The sequence below is a fragment of the Meriones unguiculatus genome, chromosome 20, assembly GCF_030254825.1.
Source record: "Meriones unguiculatus strain TT.TT164.6M chromosome 20, Bangor_MerUng_6.1, whole genome shotgun sequence".
Lineage (NCBI taxonomy): Eukaryota > Metazoa > Chordata > Mammalia > Rodentia > Muridae > Meriones > Meriones unguiculatus.
The window spans coordinates 62,769,752-62,794,382 of NC_083367.1; the positions used below are offsets into that span (position 1 = coordinate 62,769,752).

General features: G+C 43.5%; 2 protein-coding genes and 2 non-coding genes across 6 annotated transcripts; 3 read left to right on the forward strand and 1 right to left on the reverse strand.

Moving 5' to 3' along the window:
- Positions 1-1,397: 1,397 nt before the first annotated feature.
- Positions 1,398-5,842, reverse strand: Mrpl18 (mitochondrial ribosomal protein L18). 2 transcript variants are annotated; one of them, XM_021635739.2, is made up of 4 exons: positions 5,642-5,835; positions 5,212-5,398; positions 3,716-3,947; positions 1,398-1,767 (listed from the first exon to the last, which is right to left on the reverse strand). In XM_021635739.2, the coding sequence occupies exons 1-4, from the start codon at positions 5,691-5,693 to the stop codon at positions 1,696-1,698; spliced, it is 543 nt and encodes a 180-aa protein (XP_021491414.1). In that variant the 5' UTR covers positions 5,694-5,835; the 3' UTR covers positions 1,398-1,695. The 2 variants fall into 2 exon arrangements, with proteins under 2 accessions (XP_021491414.1, XP_021491415.1); XM_021635740.2 differs by having other exon boundaries at positions 1,700-1,767; positions 3,865-3,947; positions 5,642-5,842.
- Positions 5,843-6,819: 977 nt separating this feature from the next.
- On the forward strand, positions 6,820-14,493 carry Tcp1 (t-complex 1). Of its 2 annotated transcripts, none has more exons than XM_021635720.2 (12): positions 6,820-7,696; positions 8,620-8,705; positions 8,793-8,921; positions 9,343-9,440; positions 9,789-9,899; positions 10,235-10,416; positions 10,854-10,980; positions 12,348-12,523; positions 12,843-12,966; positions 13,248-13,440; positions 13,562-13,725; positions 14,201-14,493. In XM_021635720.2, the coding sequence occupies exons 1-12, from the start codon at positions 7,633-7,635 to the stop codon at positions 14,415-14,417; spliced, it is 1,671 nt and encodes a 556-aa protein (XP_021491395.1). In that variant the 5' UTR covers positions 6,820-7,632; the 3' UTR covers positions 14,418-14,493. The 2 variants fall into 2 exon arrangements, with proteins under 2 accessions (XP_021491395.1, XP_060229409.1); XM_060373426.1 differs by lacking the exon at positions 6,820-7,696 and adding an exon at positions 8,342-8,378.
- LOC132649649 (small nucleolar RNA SNORA29) lies at positions 9,582-9,720 on the forward strand. Its single transcript, XR_009588130.1, has one exon. It is a non-coding gene; the product is annotated as a small nucleolar RNA SNORA29 (small nucleolar RNA).
- On the forward strand, positions 13,003-13,130 carry LOC132649648 (small nucleolar RNA SNORA20). The gene has a single exon (XR_009588129.1). It is a non-coding gene; the product is annotated as a small nucleolar RNA SNORA20 (small nucleolar RNA).
- Positions 14,494-24,631: the final 10,138 nt, after the last annotated feature.

Below are 24,631 nucleotides of genomic sequence, written 5' to 3' on the forward strand. Positions count from 1 at the left end.
GCACGTGGCACGCCTCAGCCAGAGCCCGGCAGGTACCAAGTGTGCGAGTGGAGCCCACAGCCTTGATCTTAAAGTGGTTGGGGAAGTGGAGGATGTTGCAATTAAGAACTGCCAGTTGTGCTGAAGGTATCCTTGCTACCGGTGATCAGCTAGTGTGGTCTTTACCCTGTAGAAATGCCTGCCTGCGGTTCCCGCTGGCCACTCTCCATGCTCTATGGTCTGATACACCCTCTCAGTTCTAGACTCAGTCTCCTGGAGACCTGGGCTTCTAAGCGAGATGTTTCAATCCACAGTGTGACAGAAGAAAAATGGTGTATGTATGTATAAAAAAAACAAAGATATAGGTTTGTCTCCACTTGGGTAGTTATTGTTCAGAGGGTGACTCCTATACCATTGAATGCCGAATGTCTCAGAACCAATGCTTTTTTAAAATTGGTACATTCCTGTCATTTTTCTAAAATAATGACTACTCAATATAGTTCACCCAAGTAAACCTGTTGAGGCACACAATATTTGGAAACTGTGGCGTTAAAGGCCACCTTGCTTACATGTCTTATTCGCATTTTAACAACTTTGGTTGCCAGGCTTGGTGGGGCACACCTGTTATCTCAGCACTCAGGGAGACAGAGGCAGGCCTGTGAGTTCCAGGCCTGCCAGCACTACAGAGAAACCCTGTTTCAAAAACACAAAATAAGAAAAAAAATATTACATATATATACATATATATATATGTACACACACACACACACACACACACACACACACACGCTCTCTCTCTTTCAGAGAGCTGTCAGGATCTCCACAAACTTGCTTGACATTTTAAAATGCATTTTATTATTCTATGTATATTCTGCGGACATGTGTGTACATGTGTTCAGTACCTGTAGAGGCCAGAAGTGGGTGTTGGATTTCCTTGAACTGTGAGCTGCTACTCTGTGTAGCAGCTGTGAGTTAATATTCAGGTCATGAGAACCAAATCCAGTTCCTCTTCAGGACAAGTATTCTTAACATTGAGCCATCTCTCCAGCCCCTTGTATGACTATTATAAAGCATTTCTACAGCCAGAGTTAAATTCAAAGCAAAGTGAACAATCACCACTCATCAGTCCCACCTCCTATTGGCTGCTCCTCACTCATTTCCTAAGATTTGCCCAGAAACACTAGGCGAGTCCAAGAAAGACTATAAGGCAACTGCAGTGTATCTCCACGTACTATTTCCGAGTTTACAATTACACTGACATTAAAAACAAAACCAACAAAACCCAGGCCACATCCTGAGCAGCAAGCAATCCTCTTCCTCTGATTGGCCAGGAACCGTCCATGATCTTAAGTGCATTACAGAAACTTCACATTTGTTCTGTAGCCACATGGTGTTTAGAGACAGTAACACAGCAAGGGTTCAGTTTGTTATTAATGTTTTAATTTTTTCTTCAATGGCTATAACTGGTGACTGCTTCCCGTAAGTACTTCTCTTATCCAAGAATGGGGCAAGGTTAGCCCTTCATTAAGACAACAAAACCACACAAGCACACACAGAAGTGGGAAGAGGCTAACTTTAAATCATTGTTCTCTGTCACATTATCACTATGAAGCTTTCGGTCTGGCTCTCCTCCCACTTTCCTTTCTTTCTTCTTTTGGTGGCTATAGTAGCTGACAGTTTCATATTTATACTTTCAAAGCAGTTAATAGTTCTATTTCATTCATAGATTCTCCGAGGCTCCCGAAGCATCACGCCACTTTCTGTCATGGCATATTTTAGACGTTTTATCTGGTTTGCAGATCAGGGGAGGGAAAAAAAAAGGGAAAACACTGTTAGCCTTCGGAAGACCTGAGAAACCATAATTTCATCTTGTTGACCCCCCCCCACTACATCTGTTTTTCTGTGTGATAAGTAAAGATGGTGCAGAAATTGTGAGAGTGGCCAATCAATGACTGGTCCCGCTTGAGACCCATGCTATGAGCAGGAGCCCACCCCTGATGCTGCCTGGAAGCCCAGGAACCAGATGCTGGATAGCCCAGAAACATACAATAGAATCAAAAATAACTGGAAAAAAAGTCAACGAAATGATTCCCAATGATACTCTGCTCTACTCAAAGAACAGCTTAGCATAGTCATCTTCAAAAAAGGCTTCATCCAATAACTGATAGAAGCAGATGCAGAAACCCACAGGCAAACGTTTGATGGAGAATCCTTTGGGAAAAGGGGTGGGGGTGGAGAGAATTGAAGGAGCCAAAGGAGTAAAGGACACGACAAGAAAATCCACAGAATCAACTAACCTAGATCCATTGGGGCTCACAGAGACCGAACCAACAATCAGGGAACCTATATGGGTATGACCTTAATCTTCCACACATATGTTATGGTTGTATAGCTTGGTCTTCTTGTGGGACTCCTAAGAGTAGGAGCAGGGGTCTGCTTTGGGGACCTTTTTCCTCCTACTGGTTGCCTTGTTCACCTTTAATATGAGGAGAGATGCCTAGTCTTACTACAACTTGATAGGCCATGTTTGTTGATACCCCTGGGCCTGCCTTTTTCTTAAGTGCAGTGGAAGAGGAGTAAATAGGAATAGGGTGGAGGGGAGGAACTAGAAGAGGAGGGAAGAGAAACTACGGTCAAGATGTAATATGAAATAAAAGGATACATGATAATAATAATAATAATAAAGAATATACCAGGAATCAGCACATTTAACTACATGTGCAGTGTTAACATCCTGGCCTACATCCTAACATTTGAAACCTGCAATACTAACTGACCACAGTGTGTGCAGGGACTGGGAACACAAGCTCCCATGGACTGCTGCAAACATCAAATGCTGTCATAGTACCCAGCCCAAACCTAACACATAGGATACCCTCAGAAAATAATGTGGGCTGGAGAGATGGCTCAGAAGTTAAGAGCACTGGCTGCTCTTCCAGAAGTCCTGAGTTCAATTCCCAGCAACCACATGGTGGCTCATAACCATCTATAATGAGATCTAGTGTTCTCTTCTGTCCAGCAGGCATATGTGTAGGCAGAACATTGTATAAATAAAAAATAAAATCTTTAAAAAAAAAAGTAACATAAGTGTATCTAATATCAATAACTAATCCAATGCCCTCTGTTGTCTGTGTGTGTTGTTAGAGAGAACAAATCCTGGGCAGCATTTGTGAGTGTGTGATGGATAGGACACAGCCTCCAGCATGTTCCACCACAAAGCAACAGTCTATCCAATACTTAATAGTTCTGCCTTCCCGATGGAAACTTTGAGACAGGGTCTTAAGTTATTCAGGCAAACCTTGAATTTGAGATTCTTCTGCTGCAACCTCAACAGCTAGAATTATGGACCTGTATCACCAACAATCAACTGACTACCTTTATTTTTGGAACAGGATCTCACTGTATATCCCTGACTAGATGGAATTTGCTTTGTAGACCAAGTTGGCCCTGAACTCAAGAGATACATCTGCCTCTGCTTCTACCACACCAGGACAAATTTTTTTACTTTTTTTTGTTTGTTTGTTTGTTTGTTTGTTTGTTAAGGGTTTGTTGTTTGACAGGGTTTCTCTGTGTTGGCCATGGCATTCTTAGAACTCAATCTGTAGAGCAGATTGGCCTTGAACTCAGAGATCCTCCTGCCTCTGCCCTCCCAGAGTGCTGGGATTAAAGGCATGCACCACCACTGCCACCCAGCCAAACATTTGCCTTATAAGTAAATACACAGAAATAAAAATACCGAGTCTGAGGAGGCCTCCCAAGGGGCTGGCTGGTAGAACATGAAATTGAGTCCAGCTTCTAAGCACCGCTGGGCCAGCACTCGTCCTATACTCTCACAAGCCACCACATTCCTGGTACTATAAAGGTGTTTCTTAATAGCCCATTCCCGAGTGGATGCCGAGACCACAACCTGGCCAGTAAGATTCTCAACCAGTGCTTCTATATGATGCTGAGTCTTTATGACCCGCAACCTAAATGAAAAGAGAATAAAATTGTAAAACAATTTACTGAGCACAAAGTTAAATTACTTCCAGTGAATAAATGCCTACAAGTTTCTCAAGAATTCAGTGACTAGGCTGGTAAGATAGCTCAAAGAAAAAAGGTGCCTCCTGTCAAAGCTGACAACTGGCATTCAATCCCCCAGACTTAAAAAGGTAAGCTGTATGTGAGCCTGTGTGTATATGCACACACCAATGATAAACTGTAAAAAGAAACAAAACCAGAAAATGAAAGTACTCACCAGGGAAACAAGTGGCAGATAACACCTACACACTGCAACAAAACAGTAATAATAATCCAATATTCTGGCTCTAAGGTAACAGACATGTCCGAATCCTAGGCTCTGGCATTAACTCATCATGTCTCCCTCAATTTCAATTCCTCTGTCTCTATAATGTGGAGAAAGCCGCGACACCTGCTTCATAGTAGTTTGAATAATTAAATGAGAAAAAAGAAAACACACTCAAAGCAACTAGCATGTCTCCTAGTAAATCCAATGTTTTCAATAAACAGCCTTCTTGGGGCTAGGGAATGCAGCTCAGAGGCAGAGCTTCTGCTGGAGGTCCTGGTCTAACCCTCATAGTGCTCCATAAATAAAACTTTTCTTTTTCTGTGTATGAATGTTTTGCTGGCCGGTATGTCTGTGCACCAGAAGGTCAAAAGAGTGTGTCAGATCCTTGGGAACTGGAATTACAGATGGTTGTGGGTGTTGAGAGCTCAGGAAATGCTTTTAATCAGTAAGCTATCCCTTCAGTCCCCACAAAAAAAAAAGTGTTTTGTTTTGTTTTAATTAAAGTATCTTATTTCTATTAAGAGACTTAACTGGCCTTCTTTGGCCTTCATTTTAATTCCCCACCTTAAAAATCATTTAAGGCTCAAACTTTATTCTCTAGTTTACCCTAATTAGCAAGCTAAATAACCGGACTCTACTCATGACTCCGTTTTCATCACACTTCACTCACCCTTTACTGAACTCAAGGCACACAAGCCTGTCAGTTCCTCAGACACTAAACTCAACCCCAGCCTCCTCTGCTAGAATGTCCTTCAGGGCAGAAAATTCAGTGTCTTCTCAGCTTTTTAACATGCCTCCTTCAGAGGCCTCAGTCCATCGTCTCTTACTCTTGAATTGTCTTTTAAGTTTTCTTTCTTCCATGGTGGCTCTTTACCCACAGGTCAATTCCTGACACAACTTTAGGCTAATCTCACAGGGTCAGTCAAGAAGTCAACTTTAATTACCTGTGCCAGTACTCACGACTGGGCCACACTGTCGCCCAGCCCCGTTCTTTCCTGGCTACACCTAGGAGCTCCAGATTCCGAGGGTTCCGGTTGGTGAACTCTGGGGCCACAGCTTCGTTTCCCTTAGTCTCCACGTCGGGCTGCACCGCTGGCGTGGAACTGGTGGAGAGGGCTGCGACCCCACACTCTAGGAAATGAAAACGACCACATGTATCTTTAAAATAACTACTGCGGGCACGAGATGGGCATGCTCTAACCATCCCAAGGCCCAGAAGCGGGAGAGATGGCCGTCTGACCACAGGCTACCACCAGACCCCGATGCGGTTAGTGCGTTCACTGTCCCACACGGAACCTCGGGTACACCGCCGGATTTGCAAATTCAGACACTGTGCACAGAGCGCGGGCAAAGAAGGGAGGTGGGATTCGTTACCCAAGTTCCTGCAAACGGACAGACATTTCCAGAACCGCGGCTGAAGCGCCATCGCTGAGACATAAGCAAAGCCTCGCAGGGCCCTGCCTTGCTTTGCTCACAGCCGTCCCTGCAAATAACTAGTCGCAGCCATATTAACTGAGGGAAAACCCACAGGTGCCCGCAGTTCCCCGGTGCCTCCAGGACCCGGAACTAACAAGCTTCCTAGTACTGACTGGCCGATTGAGCGATCGGTATCTCTGATCCACCAATCGCCGCTGACGTTGAGACAGGGGGTGGGCCACGCTGTCTTTGCAATCTCGCGAGTTCTTCCCCGTGCCACACGCGACCCCGGGTTGTTCTAGGATTTTTGCAGCCGAGCTGCAGACCACTGAGGGGCGTATACGCCTTGGGGCCCCGCCTGGGCGGGATGCACGGTTTTCTCTGTGTGAAGTCTTGCCCACTCCGCCCCGGGTAGACCGCCTAATCTCATTCTCGTTGGAGCTAGTCTCAGCTGATTTGCCTAATGCTCCCTAATGCCTAAATAGAATGCGTGCACAAAGATGAAAGGCGCTCAAGCTCCCAGCTGTACCTAAGGGTTGTCCCATTCATTACATCCCAATTCCACCCTACCAACTTGTCCAAAGAGCACTGGAATATACCAACGCGCATGTGCTACCCGAGCAAGCGAGACAGGCTCCTTTTTAAGGCCTAGCTGGGAGGGTGTCAGATTCTCTAGAACTGAAGTTACAGTTGGGAGCTGCCATGTAGCTGCTGGGAATTCAACTCGGGACCTCTAGAAGATAAGAAAAACTTTCCAAATAGAGGCTCATGCTTTGCTCTCAGGAGAAACTTGGGATAGGATCTGTGTAGGGGGTTCTTCTGCAGAGGGCCCAGTCTTGTCAAGGGTGTTTCAAGATCAACTTGTGGAGGGGCTGAGGACCTAGACCTGAGCGAGTAGGTCTCTCTTTGCTCCTTCAGAGGATTTTTATGTCACCCATAATAACTGAATAGTCATTATTCTGTTAGGGACTTGATAGCTTCAAGATGACGAGACTCATGTTCTTCCAGTCTATCACTGAGTCCTTCAATGACTTGGTGAAACCCACGCAACTCAGATTTTTGTGGTGCACTGTCTACATGTCTGCACACTGTTAGGACCAAATAAAATGGCGATGTGCACAGCAGATTTTATATGAAAGAGGTTTATTGGATGGAAGTGAAGAGAGAGAGAGAAGGAGTGAGGGAGACATGATAGAGGAAAGAGAGGGAGCGCCCCAACAGAGGAAGGGGAGAGGGCAAGAGAGGAGAGAGCGACAAAATGGCGTGCTGGTCCTTTCAAGGAGCAACGTAACCACTTCTGCCAGGTGTGGCTAAATGGCCAGGGACACATGACGGCATCATAGGTTGCTAGGCAACTCAGAGGCAGGCTGCCTAAATACTAACACACATCACTGAAGCTTTCTGGATCTGCATCTCTTGAGATGCTGCTGCTGCTTCGGAAAGTGCTCTCTTCCGTACGTTTCGGACGTAGGCAATGAGCCATCCCGCAGTGTCCTCGTCGTTTTCCAACTCCGACTCTTCAGAGTCAAATCTGTCCAAGGAATCCTTCCTCTTCAGATCCAGCTCTGGACTCTGTACAAGCGTTCTGCTCGGACTCCCTTCTCTTGAGCTCATTAGCGAGAATCTCAGGTGCTGTGATGAGCGAATCAGCTGACGCGGCGGAGAGTGCGCTCCTTCGCGCCTTACCCACACAGTTGAACAAAAGAGGCAGCCCCCGCTTCTCGTAGCCTGCACTTCCGGTCTCGGCCTTCGTCCCGCCCACCACATCCTTTTTCCCACCATGCCTTGCGGTCGGTGAAGCGCGGGCGGGGCGTGTTACCCAGCAGCCCGCGCGGAGTCTCTTCGGGCCTCTCCACGCCGTGGTCCCTTCGGTGGTGGCCGCCGTCTGGCCTCGTAGCGGAGCCGTCGGGAGTCTGCGGTGTTAGTGAGTTTGGCCTGGTTCCCTGAAGATGGAAGGCCCTCTGTCCGTGTTCGGGGACCGCAGCACTGGGGAGGCGATCCGCTCCCAGAACGGTAAGGGCGAGCGAGTCCTGGCCAGGCCCGCGGCGGCGCAGGCCGGTGCCCGGCCGCACTCGGTAGGCCGCGGCTGTCCTCTCGGCACAGTGAAGTTCCCCGAGGAGAGAGCGTCCCGGCCGCCTTCCCTGGCGGGCCCACTCGGCGCCATCGCGTCCTTCCGTGTAAGGGAAGAAGGTTCGAGAGCGCAGCACGTTTAGTTGAAGCGCGCGGGACGTGCCCACACCCAAGAAGACGCGCTCCAGACTTACACGCCTGCCACGCCCCACGGCCCCTTTGTTCTGGTTCCGGCCCGATTGGAGCATCCCTCACAGGACCAGAAAAGAGTAGCTTCCACTGGTTCCCTTTGCCCCATGAAAGTGCCCATAGAATTTTAAGTGGCTTTTTGGATTGCTTCCCCTCCGGTGGTCCGGTTCTTGCATGAATAGAACCCGCGCAGTTGACAGCTGCTTTCCCAAAAGAAAGTAATGGGATGCAAATTGAACGTTGGCAATCGATGTTTGGTGGTTAATGTTAATACGAATTAGCACGTGGTTTGCTGTGTTTGAACCAGTTTTTTCTTTTAAGGCATTCACCTCTTGGAGTCGTGGTGGCCCGTTGTGCCTTTTTGTTTTGTTTTAATCGACTCTTTTCCAAATAACTTGCTAGAGTTTGAAGGAAAAGGGTGTGGCGTATCTTAAAGGTATTTTTGGCTGTTTGTTTCCATTGTACAGTAGCAAGGAATAAACTTAGAAGTGCTTATTTTTTGAGGCATTAAAAACATTTGACATAGCATTACTCAAAATAAAGAGTTAACCTTCACTAGCCTTTAAACAAGTGTAATAATTACAGATCTTTGGACTTGATCAAATCATAGCCGCTTGGGTGTGGTGTCTCTTAGTTTGTGAATTGTTCTAATTTTTTCTTTCACTCTTCATCTACAGTTATGGCTGCAGCTTCTATTGCCAACATTGTTAAAAGCTCCCTTGGCCCAGTTGGCTTAGATAAAATGTTGGTGGATGATATCGGTGTAAGTAAACTCTTTGCTTTTACCTGAATGTATAACACCTGAGTGGAGCGTGCTTCCTGTGTTGACCACGTCCTTCCTATCCTTCAGGACGTGACCATTACTAATGATGGTGCCACCATCCTGAAGTTACTGGAGGTAGAACATCCCGCCGCCAAAGTTCTGTGTGAGCTGGCCGACCTGCAAGACAAAGAAGTTGGAGATGGAACTACCTCAGTGGTGAGGTGTTACCTGAGAATGGCTAGGGAATAGTAGATGTATTAGAGTTGAGTCCATGACAGGATCATAATCCACTAGGTCAGAAATCCGCCAATTTCATAGGCAGATTCAAAGTGGACATTTGAGGAAGTTAATTGCTACCATATGGCATTAATGACTAATCAGCAAATGTGGCTAATAGCCTGGGTTAACCTGCATATTCATATACTACTATTTGATGAGGAAGGAAGATGGTTAGCCCCTAGCAAAACAAATTGTGTGGAATATGTATTTATAGACTTAATTTTGGGAGTTTGAGGCCAGCCTGGTCTACAAAGCAAGTCCAGGACAGCCAAGAGAAACCCTGTATGGGGGGGGGGGCTTCTGTGTGCACTGTGTACATTCAACGCCATGCATACTTAAAGCAGTGTTTAACCAACAGGTAATCATTGCAGCGGAACTTCTGAAAAACGCAGATGAGCTAGTCAAACAGAAAATTCATCCAACATCAGTTATTAGTGGCTATCGACTTGCCTGCAAGTAAGAAGATTGCATTCAAAGAAAATGTTATTTTATGTAATGGCTATAAACTGTGTCTTGATGTTTTGATCGTTACGTTGGAAATGTTGTATCTTAGCATTCAGATGGTACTACTTGAAGTACTAAAACCAGCGTCCCTTTTTTCCAATTTGACTACCACATTTTCTCCTAATAGATTTTAGTGGCTATGCTTATTGGATAGATTAAAGGTGCCGTGATCTGAGGAGGGAGGACTTTGCTCAGTGTCTTCCCTCTATATGAAATGGCTGAACAGAAAACCACTTTTTGTGACATCTGACAGTCTGTTAAATGTGAGATGTAAAACTTTTCTTTTCCACATATTAACAGGGAAGCGGTGCGCTATATCAGTGAGAACCTAATTATTAACACAGATGAACTTGGAAGAGACTGTCTGATCAATGCTGCTAAGACATCCATGTCTTCCAAAATTATTGGAATGTATCCTTGAATGTTGCAGTGGAGTTTGGGCTTAACCGCTTTCGTCTTAAAAATAAGACTAGATTTTATGGAATGTGAGTTTTATGCAGTAAGATTTAAAATGCCAATCTAATGGAAGTTGATCTTGTTAGAGGAAAGCTATGGAAACTGCTGCTATCTTTCCAGTGGTTCCCTGGTGAGAGGTGATTGGGAGTGCAGGTGGTGGTAAATATGCAGAGGTCACTTTGCTTGTGCTAATAGTGCTTTTTCTGTTGGTGAATTAATTTGCTAAAAGAAAGTCCAGTTGAATAGCTTTTTGTGTCTCAGTCTATACCTGTCCTTAACTGTTGCCTCAGAAACGCCGATTTCTTCGCTAACATGGTAGTAGACGCTGTGCTTGCTGTTAAATACACAGATACGAAAGGCCAGCCTCGCTATCCAGTCAATTCTGTTAATATTTTGAAAGCCCACGGGAGAAGTCAGATAGAAAGCATGCTGATTAATGGCTATGCACTCAATTGTGTAGTTGGATCTCAGGGTGAGTAAGAGTCAGTTATTTGTAAATTGAGATTACTACAAATCAGAGTAGCTTGCTTTCGTCACCCCCCCCCCCCTTTGTGGTTTTTATGCTATACTTCCTAATAAGCTCAAAATGTGATAGGGTGGAGCATGGTGGCACGGGCAGTTAAGTCACTAAAGCCTGAGAAGGAGGCGGGTCTCTGAATTTAGAGGCCAGTCTTGTCTATCTAGTGAAGCCCTGCATTAAAAAAAGGGGAAAAAATGATGGATATAGTTGGAAGGAATTAATGTACACTTGCAACCATCAAAGCTTTTCTAGGGTTTATCATAATAAATTACCATCTAAATTTGGTTTGTAAGTAACATGAAATTTTTTATTATACTCTGTTTTGGTTTTAAGGATAAGTGACTTTTATGAACCCAGCATTGTTATAACTAACCTTTATTTATTTATAGGCATGCCCAAAAGAATAGTTAATGCAAAAATTGCTTGTCTTGACTTCAGCCTGCAGAAAACAAAAATGAAGCTTGGTGTACAGGTGGTTATTACAGATCCTGAGAAATTAGACCAAATTAGACAGAGGTATGTGTACAATACCTGTGAAAAGGATGTTTTTAAATCAACACTTGTGCTAGGTAGAACAAGCATGTTCTTTAAAAAAAAAAAGGCATGATGTCCTAGCTTTGCATGTCTGAAACGGGTGGGATCATTTGATCCCGGGAATTGTGGTATTCCTGGGCATCATGGTATAGGCTAATGTCACAAACAAGAAAAGTGATGTAAAATAATAGCTACAGTTAAGCACACAAAGTCTGTTGTGTATTGTCAAGTATAGGTTCTGTGTGATTGTTAAGAGTTTTCACCAAGATGGTGTGTGCTTTGCCATTGTGACACAGCTAGTAGTGCAGAGTGCTGACTGAAGCTGCAGTGACATCTGCAGCAGACGTGTTTCGTGCCGTTTTACTCTAGGGTACTGCTGTTGGCCTATCTCTAATAAGTCTGTTATGTGGCTGTGACATAGCTTCAATAATTGACTTTCAGTCTGTCTCATTTTTGCATATGATTTCCATAGTACATATAACTGTCTCTTGGCTTGTTAGAAATGTTCACAGTTGAGCCAGGCAGTGGTAGCACACACCTTTAATCCTTGGAGGCAGATGGGTGTTTGTGAATTCAAGGATGTCCAGGGTTACTGAGAACCCCTGTTGTGAGGTAGGATCGTCTACAAGTGAACTCTGGTTGCCCAGCCTGCCCCAACCCTGTATATTGCTTCAGGAGTCCTTGACTTTATCTGTCCTTGATAGATATCTTAGCTCTGATTTCTGGCTCTGAAGTCTTTTGTTTTTATAGCTACACAGGTTCTCTCTTTTTCAGGTTTATTTGTTATGTATAGGGTATCCTGCCTGCATATAAGCCTGCATACCAGAAAAGGCACCAGCTCTTACTATAGATGATTGTGAGCCACCATGTGGTGTTGGGAATTGAACTTAGGACCTCTGGAAGAGCAGCCAGTGCCCTTTTTTTTTTTTTTTTTTTTTTAGATTTATTTATTATGTATACAGTATTGTGCCTGCAAATACACCTGCAGGCCAGAAAAGGGTGCCAGATCTCATAATCTCATAAATGGTTGTGAGCCACCATGTGGTTGCTGAGAATTGAACTCAAGACCTTTGAAAGAACAGCCAGTGAGTGCTCTTAACCTCTGAGTCATTGCTCCAGACAAACACAGGCTTTTTTTAAATCACCCTTAACTTAGGAACTCAAACTGGCTGAAAGAGCCACTGTTGTTTACAGGTCCTTGAAATTTGCATAAATTCTATTCATTTAAGGTCTGGGTTTACTGAAAGAGAATAGTTAATATAATTTAAAATGCAATATAGTAAAAGTTAAAATTGGATTGTTTAAAATACTAAAGTTCATTTTGGTGTATTGAAATATTTCTTCTGTAGAGAATCAGATATCACCAAGGAAAGAATTCAGAAGATCCTGGCGACTGGTGCCAATGTTATTCTAACCACTGGTGGAATTGATGACATGTGTCTGAAGTATTTTGTGGAGGCTGGTGCCATGGCTGTTAGGAGAGTTTTAAAAAGGGACCTCAAGCGCATCGCTAAGGCTTCTGGAGGTATGTCTTCTCCCAGTAGCAGCTCCTCGGGAATACGTGTTACTGGGTCGGAAGTCTTTATGTTGAAATATTGACACTGAGTTTCAATGTTTTTTTCTTTGTTGTACTCAAATGGGTTTATAGAGCCATTTTTTAGGTAATGGGAACGTTTTTGAATACTGAATTTGTTGGAAATGAATAATCTGATTTTGCCTTGAAAGTGTCTTGGAATATGGTAGTGGCTTGTCTGTAACCTTGAAGTAATGCAAGGCTTTCTCATAAGGAAGTTTTCTTACACTAAAGTCATGAAAAATAATGTATCATTATGACTCTATTACAGCAACTATTCTCTCCACACTGGCCAATTTGGAAGGTGAAGAGACTTTTGAATCTACAATGTTGGGACAAGCCGAAGAGGTGGTACAGGAGAGAATTTGTGATGATGAGCTGATCTTAATCAAAAAGTAAGAGCTGTGCATCTTCTGTTGTAAAAGTAATTGTTTCCCATTTATTTGCTGCTCTAGTCTCTCTGTGACCGGAGCAGTTATACGCATGGGATATAACAATATTGGGCCACTGTAAATTGAGATGAAGTCTGCTTTGTCTCTTCTGCATGGTCTAGACATTTTTCTTGGTGCCTTATGTCTAAATATCTTCTGAGCAGGATTTAATCAAGGCTGTTTCCAATTTACATTCTTTTCACTAATTAAAAAATACTAAAAATTTCACTTTTTGTTTTGTGTAGTACTAAGGCTCGTACATCTGCATCAATTATCTTACGAGGAGCAAATGATTTCATGTGTGATGAGATGGAGCGCTCTCTACATGATGCTCTTTGTGTAGTGAAGAGAGTTCTGGAGTCCAAGTCTGTGGTTCCAGGTGGAGGTGCTGTGGAAGCTGCACTGTCCATATACCTTGAAAACTATGCAACCAGTATGGTAAGGGTGCTTTCAAAAGGCATTGGAGATGGTGTTGGGTTTTACCATACCCTGTTGGAGACTTACTGCTGCTGCATGCTTAGTTTCCTTTCACAAAGATGACTCCTGTTTTTCTTCTTAGGGATCTCGGGAGCAGCTTGCTATTGCAGAGTTTGCAAGATCTCTTCTTGTTATTCCTAATACACTGGCAGTGAATGCTGCCCAAGATTCCACTGACCTGGTTGCCAAGTTACGAGCTTTTCACAATGAGGCTCAAGTTAACCCAGAACGTAAAAATCTGAAGTGGTGAGTGTATGATTTCCTTGTGTTCCATTGTTAACTCTCAGGGTCTGTTTGATTAGTGTTGTGTGCACCCTGGATCCTATTCTGATTCCCTGGGTAGTCTATAGGAAGGCCGAGAGGATAATCTTAGTATGCTTAGCCATTCAGACAGCCTCCTCAGTTATAGGGAATGTAGTTCAGAATAGTGTGTCATTATAGTCTGGTCCTTAGGAGGATTCCATAAAGTATGCTTAAACCAATCAAAACAGCTGTGCTATCAATGGGCAAAAGAATCTTTGGCCACCAAACTATACAGACAACTTGGCTGAGGACAGTGTCAGGGTGCAACATTAAATGTTTGGCAGATGAGTTTTTTCTGCTACATTGCTAGGCTTCTGCTTGTTACAACTCCCACATTCTTTTTGGATTGGATAGTAGGATTACCACACCACCTCTGAGCATGAAAGAGGTCATTAAGTCTGATTTTCATCATTAACAGGATTGGTCTTGATTTGATCAATGGGAAACCACGAGACAACAAGCAAGCAGGGGTGTTTGAACCAACCATAGTTAAAGTGAAGAGCCTAAAATTTGCAACAGAAGCTGCAATCACCATTCTTCGAATTGATGATCTGATAAAATTACACCCAGAAAGCAAAGACGATAAACATGGAAATTATGAAAATGCTGTCCACTCTGGAGCTCTTGATGACTGATTGGATTTCCCTTTTATTTATAACAGTGTCAGGTGCGAGGCCTTGGGTATCTCACATTAAAGTACAGCAAGCTGTGCACCTGGCTTCCTGTCCTCCCTTTGGTCCTCTGAGTTCACATTCTATTTAGTGTCTCACTGATCTGACAAGAACCGTTCCAGGGTGGTGTCTGCAGGGCAGATCATCCTCTCTGAACACACATGGCTATCCCCATCCCCTCGGGTGCCACCCACTCTGTCCAGGCTGTGTAACAAGGTCACCAGAATCCTACAGCCAGATGCTCCCAGAGGGTGGCCCAAGGAATGGTTCCTCCATCCTTGTTGACCTTCAGGGAAGAAGATCTTGGAGTCAGTTCTCTGTGGGCACAGGCTGAAACCCTGGTTTTATCTTTCTATCAGTGCTACTCTAGCAAACCACCCTTTCAAGCTTGGCTTTCAGTGTAAACCTTAGGAATAAATAATGCCCGTGTGACACCTGCTGTCCTCCCTTGTTCATTATCATGTGAACTAACAGTTGTTTGCTGGGAAAAGCACCAAGTCACCTGAACACCTAGCAGAAACAACCTTAAACAGGGATTCTGCAAACTCATTGGCAACAGCACAGCTTGGTGGTGTTGACTTTCTTGGGGTTTAATCCAAGTTCTTCAGCTATTGCAACAGAGAGCTGTGTAGGCTTCATTAACCCAAAACACATCAGCATCCTGCAGGGACCACCCTGCCTTTGCAGCCTACAGGAAAGATGAATTCAAACCATTACTGATCGGCAGAAATATGATGTATGGGACTCAGAAACTGCTACTGCGCAGTTAGGTGTACCATAGTGACCCCTGCCTGTGACACAGGGTTGAAGAGAGAACTCGGTGTTCCTAGAAGGGTGGTTACTCCAGTAGACTGGACTCCCGCAGTAACACACCATAGAGGCCAGGTCATTGTCGAGCTAGGTGAGACAGCACACCAGTAGGAGCACACCACAGCATTCTAAGAGCCTGAGGTAGGACAGCCTCAAAACCAAGAGGAGGCCCTCAGTTATCTGTCAGGTACAGAGTCAAACCTGTCCTGTGTCCCTTGCCTGTGACACAAGGTGTCCGGTGTGGGTGCAGGGATCCCCTACTCAGTTCCAGCATGGAGCTGCCAGATGATCTGTGGCTCCAGCCTGAAAGCCGTGTGCCTTGCAGCCCAGTCCATAGCCATGGGCGACTCCAGCATTGTGGTTGCCGGAGGCATGGAGAACATGAGCAAGGTTAGTGAGAGGTGCTGCTCACCATCCTGACCGCCCAGAGGACATGTCCTGCTGAGGGTGGGTGAGAAATGCTATTTGAAGATGAGCCTATCGGCCAGGCAGCCGGAGCAGAATAACTCTTAAGCTGTTGTTCCCGAAGCAGACAGTGTTTTCTGCAATGAACCCATGAGGTTAGTTGGTTGCTCTCCCTGCTTACTATGTAGCCGAAGCTAGCCAGGACTTGCTATGTAGGCTAGCCCAGCCTTAAGTGCTTGCCCCTCCTGTTCTGCTGAGTTCCAGGACAGCCGGAACTATTATACAGAGGATGTCCACCTCCCACCCCAAACCAACATGGGTTCTATGGCACCTTTGAGACTGGCAAGTACTACATAGTCAGGTCAAGGCCAGCATGTACTATATAGTAACTTCTAGGCCAGCCTGTACTACATGGTAATACTGTTTACAAAAAAAAGGGTGGAGTAGGAGCTGTAGAGATGACTCGGTGGTTATAGTTCTTGCAGAGGACCTGAGTTTTGGTTTCAGTACCCACATAGAACAGCTTAAAACAGCCTGTAACTAACTCCATGGGATCTGTCACCCTCTCCTTGCCTCTGTGGGCTTTTCTTTCAAGTACACCAACTCACATGCATATACACGTAGTCAAAAATATAAACAAAATCTTTGTTACTATATTAACGTTTCAATTCTGAGATTTTTATATATATAAATGGACTTTCAAGCCAGGAGCAGTGGCACATGTCTGTAATCCCAGCACTCACGGAGGCAGAACTACACAGAGAAACCCTGTCTTGAAAAACAAACAAAAAATGGATGGGATTATCTTCAGTTGGAAATAAATGTAACATATACTTAAAAGTGGCAGAGGCCAGGGAAATCCTGTTCTTCACATACCCAGGATATGCAGGGCCAGGAATGGCCACAGTAGAATGCTGGAGTTGGAGGGAACCACCAAGGAAAGACTTAACCATCTCTCCACATCAGAACGGAGGCTGCAAATAACAAGGCTCTCCTTCCCTGGGCCACACATGTGGAATCTGACAGCCAAGGGAGCTGAGAATGGTACCTTTCAACTCAGCTGTGCTGGTGAATTACTCAAGTCTTCTCTTTCTCTAATTTTATTCTTGCATATCTAATGCTGGTTGGCTTTTTCTGTGTATTGCTGTTAGGTTTTAGGCCTGATTTGTTTCTTCACCCAGTTTGCTATACTGTACTGTACTCTTTGGACACTTCTCATACACTACCCCTCATAGTCCTACGGCCTTCCTCCTCATCCTTCTCTTTTTTACCTCTTAATTATAGCCTTCTGCAGCTTTAACAGACTCTAAAACCTGTGGACTACAACAGTCCCAACTTTCCCCTCCTAGCTAATCGATTTCTTTTTTCTCCTTCCAAACTCATGCTTAATCCTCAATCCTTACCCTTACCTTACCTTACCTTTAACTTATCAAAGTCTATTTAAATACTTATTTCATCATGCCCATGCTGTTCTTTCAAACTCCATTTAATACTTAATACTTAACCACCTTACCCTCCCACTCTTAATCTTATTAACTGAAATCCAGAACATTCCATACTTTCCCTGGTTGTTTGTTCTCCATGTCATTGAAGTCAAAGGTGCCACTGTTATTGACTAACATGATAATTGCTTAATGATACTAGTAAACAGCTGTTACAGCTCTCCCAGGAAACAATATAAAGCTAATGCTAGGCATCCAGAGCTTCTGGTCTGAGGAATTTTTTTTTTAACTACACACTCAACACTACCATATCCCAGTGCCCCTTGAACATTGCAAATACTTCTACTGAAAGCATATAGCTGATTTTAAAAAAGAAAAAAAAAAGGTAAGCAATGAAATAACACCAGATGCCTAAATCCCCACAGAGATAACATGAGAAACATTAAAAAAAAAAAAAAAAAAAAGAGCCTGGAGACATGGCTCTGCTCTTCCAAAGGTCCTAAGTTCAATTCCCAGCAACCACATGGTTGCTCATAACCGTGTATAATGAGATCTGGTGTCCCATTCTGGTGTGTATTCATACATGCAGGCAGAGTCCCATATAAATAATGAATCTTTTAAAAAAACATAAACAAGACAACATGACTCTTCTAAAAATCCTAAAACAAAGGTATCTAGTGAGAGTGAGTTAGATGAAACCCCAGAGAATATTATTATAATTATATTCAAGAACACAAACAAATGGTTATATGATATAAGAAAGGAGATAGATGATGTGGAACAGAAATTCAACAAAGAAATAAAAATGGTGAAGAAAAAGCAACCTGAAATTCTGTAAATAAAAAACATAGTAAGTTAAATTAAAAAAAAAAGAAAACCAAAAACCCTCAGTAAAGTCTCAGCAATAGAGAGCATCAAAAACAGAACAGAATGTTTGACCTTAACGACCAAGTGGAAGAACCACCACAATCCTGTAGCAACAAAGAACAGCTCCAAGATGTGTGCAACAAACTGGAGAGACCACATTTATGGATTGTAGACAAGAAGAAAAAGCTCATTCTAAAGGCATAGAAAACATTTTTAAGAATCATAACAGAATGTTTCTCGGAGTTCATAAAAGAGGTCCTAAGATACAGGAAGCACTTGGGACATCAAACAGACCAGAAAGAAACACTTCTTGTCACATAACTAAAACACTTAATATGCAGAACAAAGGAAGTAAATTGAAATGATCAAGAGTTACACATGAAAGCAGGCCCATCAGAAGAACACCAGATTACTCAACTGAAAGTTTCAAAGGGCTTGGAAAGATGTATAAGCCTGAAAGATAACATACTGCTATATGTTACCATATTATGTAACCCATAATACTACACCCAACAAAACTATCTGTTATAATAGAAAGAAGAATAAAAACCTCACACTAAGAACAGATGGAGCTCAGCGCTGCAGCACATGCCTGTAATCCCAGCACTCAAGGAGGCAGAGAGAGGCAGATCTCTGTGAGTTCAAGGCCAACCTAGTCTACAGAGCATGTCTGGGACAGTCAAAGCTACACAGAGAAACCCTGTGTCAAACAAAACAAAACAAAAAACAGACAAAATGTACTTTAAAAATACTTTAGACACAAACAAACAAACAAATCCACCTATGTGGCCACAGGAAAGAATAAGCCAAGCCAGAATAATACCAAGCAAGAGAGGAAGAAGAAAAACAACACTATAAACTAATAAAATGGCAGGAATCATGAGCACTTTTCAAAAGTAACTCTGTATATAAATTCCCCCATCAAAAGACTAACATAGTAGATTGGATGAAAAAGCAAGAACTGTTAGTTGCCTCCAAAAAATATATATCACCAAAAAAGACAGATACTATCTTAGTAAGATGGACCTTTGAAATTTTAGATGTGTGTGTTTAATTTGTTGAACTCAAAAAAGGGCCACGAGAGAAGGAGGGGAAGAAATCTTAGTGGGTGAGCATCTATTATTAGACACATGTGTATGAAAGTAAACAGGAGAATACTGGGGCTAAAGGTTTAACCAGGGATAGAGGAGAAGATGGTATGAATGAAAAACAAAACAAAACAAAACAAAAAACTCTTATGAAGCCAGGTGGTGGTGAAGCATGCCTTCAATTTCAGCACTTCCAAAGCAGAAGCAGGCAGAGCTCTTGAGTTTGAGGCCAGCCTGGTCTACAGAGTGAGTTCCAGGACAGTCAGGGCTACATGGAGAAACCCTGTCTTGAAAAACCAAAAATTAATTAATTAGTTGCAAAATAAAAGGAGTTTGACCAAAGATACCCTACAAAAGTGGGGCATTGTTTCTTCTCCAGGAGGCATGGGTTGGCACTGTAAACCTGGTCAAAAGCTCATGGCTCAGGAAATCATAAGCCCTAGATGAAGGGACCTGAATTTTGGCATTCCTGCACCCATGTCAAGCAGCTTGCAACTGCCTGTAATTCCAGATCTCAAAGCCCTTTTTTGGCTTTCACAGGCACCCTCACATACCTAACACACACATGCACACACACATACACACGCATATTGTAGTTCAAAAATAGCCATACAAACCACTCTGACACCAGTCTCAGACATGGCTGACTTATTGAATGCCTGTTCCAAACTGATCAGGGTCAGGGCCACAGAAAGGACTCCAGAGCCTAAATGTGACATCGACCTGTTCTGCGGGAAGTCTTCTTACTGGAAAACCAAGTACAGAAGACAAGAGGGGGTGCAGTAATCCATTTTAAGTCATTTGGCTAACTAGACAAAGTATTATCAGCTAACTTTTAAGCTTATTAGTCCCAAGTGAGGTAAGAGAGGTGGTGGTTAGGGTCTTCCAGAGTACAGCCAAGTGCAGAGATAACACAGAGTGAAGAGTGTAGCCAAGTGTGGAGATAACAGATCATGAATCGTGACACCATTCAGTCATAGTAATATCTAAAGTTAACTTTACCCTCTGGTGTGGTCTGTTAGGGTAAGTTAACTTGACCTTCTGGCAGAGTTTGTTAGTGTCAAACCCTGGGAAGCAAAGTTAAAATTTTTTGAACTTGGAGGCAGAGGCAGGCAGATCTCTGTGAATTCAAGGCCAGCCTAGTCTACAAAGTGAGTCCAGGTCAGCCAAGGCTACACAGAGTAACCGTGTCTCAAAAAACTGAAAAAAAAATTTTTAAATTTCACCTTATGAACAAAGATGGATACTAAATACAAGATGGCCTCAGCACACTGTACAAACAAATAAAAATGGGCAGAGACAGCTGGATCTCTGTGAGCTATAGGCTAGCCTGATCTCCATGGTGAGTTCCAGGACTGTAAGGCTATGCATTGAGAGCCTGTCTCAATTAACAAACAAATACTCCCAAAAGAAACTCCCCTCCAAACCAAACTAACCAGCACAGTCACTGCTTGTTTACTTGACACAGAATTACCTCACTTTAAAGCTAGAACTTTTTGGCCCTTGCCCCTAAAGTCTTGTGTTAATATCATAATATAAAACACTGAGCAACTTTAAAAGTCCAAAGTCATTAAAAATTCTAATGTGTTAGAAGACTAAAGTCTAAGATTCAAAGCCACTTAACAGCAGATTCCTACAAGATAAAAATAAAAAGCAAATTACATACTTAAATATCCTTGCTGCGTATAGTGGTAAATGCCTTTAATCCCAACACTTAGGAGGCAGATTTCTGTGAGTTCAAGGACAGCCTGGGCTATATAGCGAGTTCCAAGACAGCAAGGGCTATGTAGAGAGAATCTGTGTGAAAATTTTTTTAAGTATTCTTATTCCTAAAAGGAAGAACTTGGGCATTTAAAAAATAATAATAAAATAAAACCACACTTACGCAAAACTCAAATCCAGCCATACAAAGCAAAACCAGGTAGTTCAGGGTCAGACAGCCTTCTGGGATGCAAAGGGCTTAGGGAGTCAGTTTTTTGCTTCCTCTGGCTCATTCCATATCTGCAGCTCTCATTGGTGGCCATCCTACAGTGCTGGCATCTCCAATGTCCTGGAGTCTCCTGCCACCTGAGGCTTTAGCCTTCAGCCTCTCAGAGCCTTTCTGCAGACTCTGAACCTCCCACAAGATGCCAGACCTCAGGTACTCTCCTTGACCCTCACAAAACTGCATTTTTGTGCCTGTAAAACTAGTACCAGATGAAGACTCTTAGATTGACAACTTTGGTTTGCAAACTTGGCCTGACCCTGACACACACACACACACACACACACTACATACACACACACCAGCTTCAATATGCACTCCATGCTGGAGAATGCCATAGACAGTGCTTACCTCTAGCTTCCAAAACAGTGCTGGGCATGTATTAGGTACTCAGTAAATGCTTCTTGCATGATTAGGTGAGTGTCTTGGCTTAAGAAGTCTGATGGATCTGTCTTCATGTTCTAGCTCCACCTCAAACTGTGATCTTGGTAAGTGACATGACACCTGAGTTTCATTCCTTCTTTATTAGCTGGAGACAGTAGGATCCACATAGCCTAGGGTTAAGTGAGGCAGTGAAAGGGAAGCCCTTGGCACAGTGCTCATGAGACATAAACTTAACAGGTCCTTAGTGAACACTCATGTTTTGTCATGATTACGTAAGGAAGTCTATAGAAGTCAGCGGGATGTGGAAAAAGTAACAGAGAAATCAGTGACGAAATGTCCTCTGACACATGAAAAAGTCTTTGACTCACTGGTCTGGGAAGGGAGGGAGGAGGGTGTGATTGACTACAGGCAGGCTGATAGCATCACAGTCAGACCTTGGAGGGCCAAGAGAAAGTGATGTGGTTCAAATAAGACTTTAAGCCCCCTATGCCAGGTGTGATGGTGACTGTCCAAATCCCAGGAATTGGGCAGTGGAGGCAGAAGGATCAGAGCTTGAGAGAGTGAGGTTGGGCTGGAGTGGTGGCTCAGAGGTTAAGAACAGTCACTGTCCTCCAAAGGTCCTGAGTTCAATTCCCAGCAACCACATGGTGGCTCATAACCATCTAGAGTAAGATCTGGTGTGCAGGCAGAATGTTGTATAAATAATAAATAAATCTTAAAAAAAAAAAAAGAGAGAATGAGGTCACCATCCTAGACACACATCACGTTTGGGGTCCCCAGTGCTACAGGGGGTTCAACAACAACAAAATCAAATGCTTTAAAGATGGCTGATGGGGTGTAGGCACTGGCCATTGAGTATGGCCCAGGACCTGTATTGTGGGGGGAAGGGGTTGTCCTTCCACCCCAACATACACGCACTGCAGTGCCCTTCAAAAAAATGAATAAATAAATAAATAAATAAATAAAGGTGATTAAACATTTTTAAAGATTTATTTATTATTTATATAACATCCTGCCTGCACACCAGATCTCACTATAGATGGTTATGAGCTACCATGTGGTTGCTGGGAATTAAACTTCAGGACCTCTGGAAGCGTTAAGCAAGTGTTCTTAACCTCTGAGCCATCTCTTTAGCCCTGATTTAAAAATTTTAACAAGAAAAAAATATCAAAGACAAACTACAAAAAAAAAATAAATAAATAAAAAAGAACATAAGAAAATAGAGGTTAAGTAAGCATTCATATTCTCAAAATCAGCAATGTTCCAAAATATGAACCTTTCTTTTTCTTACAGTGCTAGGGATTAAACTCAATGGCTCTGTGCATACTGGGAAAGCTCTCTACAATGTCAGCCCAGACTTTCTCTCCCTCTTTCTGTCCTTTTTTGTTTTGTTTTTGTTTTTGTTTTCCAAGACAGCGTTTCTCTGGGTAACAGCTCTGGCTGCCCTGGAGTTCACTCTGTAGGCCATGCTGGCCTAGAACTCACAGAGATCCACCTGCTTCTGTCTCCCTAGTGCTGTGGAATTAAAAGCGTGTGACACCACTGCTTGGCCTTCTGTTCTTTCTTTTCTTCTTTGACAAAGGGTCTTGTTAGTAGCTCAGGCTGGCCTCAACCTCACAAAGCTCAATTCTTGGTTTCTAGAGTGCTGGGGTTGCAGCCCATACCACCAGGCTGAGCAATATGGAACTTTCTGAATGCTGAAATGATGCCACAGTAGACCTCCTAGGTCAGGTTGAAGTCAAAATGCAGGTGTAGCTGGAGAGATGGATCAGCGGTTAAAAGCACTGCCTGCTCGTCCAAAGCTCCTGAGTTCATTCCCAGAAACCACATGGTGGCTCATAACTATCTATAATGAGACCTGGTGCCCTCTTCTGGTGTATATGCATACATGCAGACAGAGTAGTGTATAAATAATAATAATAATAAGTAGCTGTATAACAGGGTTAGCTCATTGTTAAAGGCCTCCTGTCCCCTTTACATGGGACACACACAATTTATTTCATGTACAAAATCATAAACATTTTGTAACCTTCGGCCTACATATGTAAGGTGTAGTAAATGAAATTTCCGTACAGAAGTGGGTTCCAGCCAATTATATATAATTTCAATTGTATCTATTATGTATTTAATAGATATAAAACATGTTGGGGGTTTTAAATTCTAAAATAAGAAGCTTTCCAAAAATGGAATATTCAGAGGCTGAAGAGATGGCTCAATGGTTAAGAGTACTGGCTACTCTTGGGTTTGATTCCCAGCAGCCACATGGCAGCTCACAACCACAACCATCTGTAACTCCAGTTCCAGGGAACCCAATGTCCTCTTCTGGCTTCTGTCAGCCCCAGGCAGGCAAGTGGTACAGAATATTGGGGCTGGAGAGATGGCTCATTAGTTAAGATTAAGAGCACTGTCTGCAATTCCAGAGGTCCTGAGTTCATTTCCCATAATGCCTTGTGTCATTTCTTTTGCAGACTTTCTCTGACTGTTCTTCCCAACCCCACTTTCCTCACAGGCTGGCTGTAGGAGTCCCAGTGTGCTGAAAGGATAGCCATTTTAGTTTGCTTCTGCATCTTCATGCTTTTTCCATTTCATTTTCCCCTTACTCTGTGGCCACTCTTTAGTCCCGGTTGTGGGCTCACTCAGGCTGCCCCCAACCCATCTCTGCAGCATCTCCCTGGGAAGCACTTCAGTCAGCACCTATTGTGGTGGTGACTATTTAACCTAGTTGCCTACCCTCTCTACTTAAACTTCTAGGATTGGAGTTCAATTCCCAGCATGCAGAGGTTACAACCACCTGCAACCTCTAGTTTCAGGAGCAGCCTTTCCTCCACATGCAGCCCAACCCACCACAGAGATGGCTCAGTGCTTGAGAACTTGCTCTTACAGAGGACCTGGGTTCAGTCCTAGCATCCACATGGTGGCTTACAACTGCAGGTCCAGGAGATATAATGCTCTCCCCTGGTCTCCAAATGTGTATGTATAAACACGGGAACACACATACTCACATAAGTAAAATCTTGGCTTGTTTCTGTTAGATCTTTGCATGATTGTATTGCAAGTTCCTGAGGTCCAGGCAGAGCACGTTCCTGAGGTGTAGCCTGGCCCTGCGGTGAGGCGACTGGCTCTGCGCATTAGTGCCCACCATGCTGGCTGTAGTCTTGGACGCACTGCACTGACTACAGCTGCCATGACATCACCTGG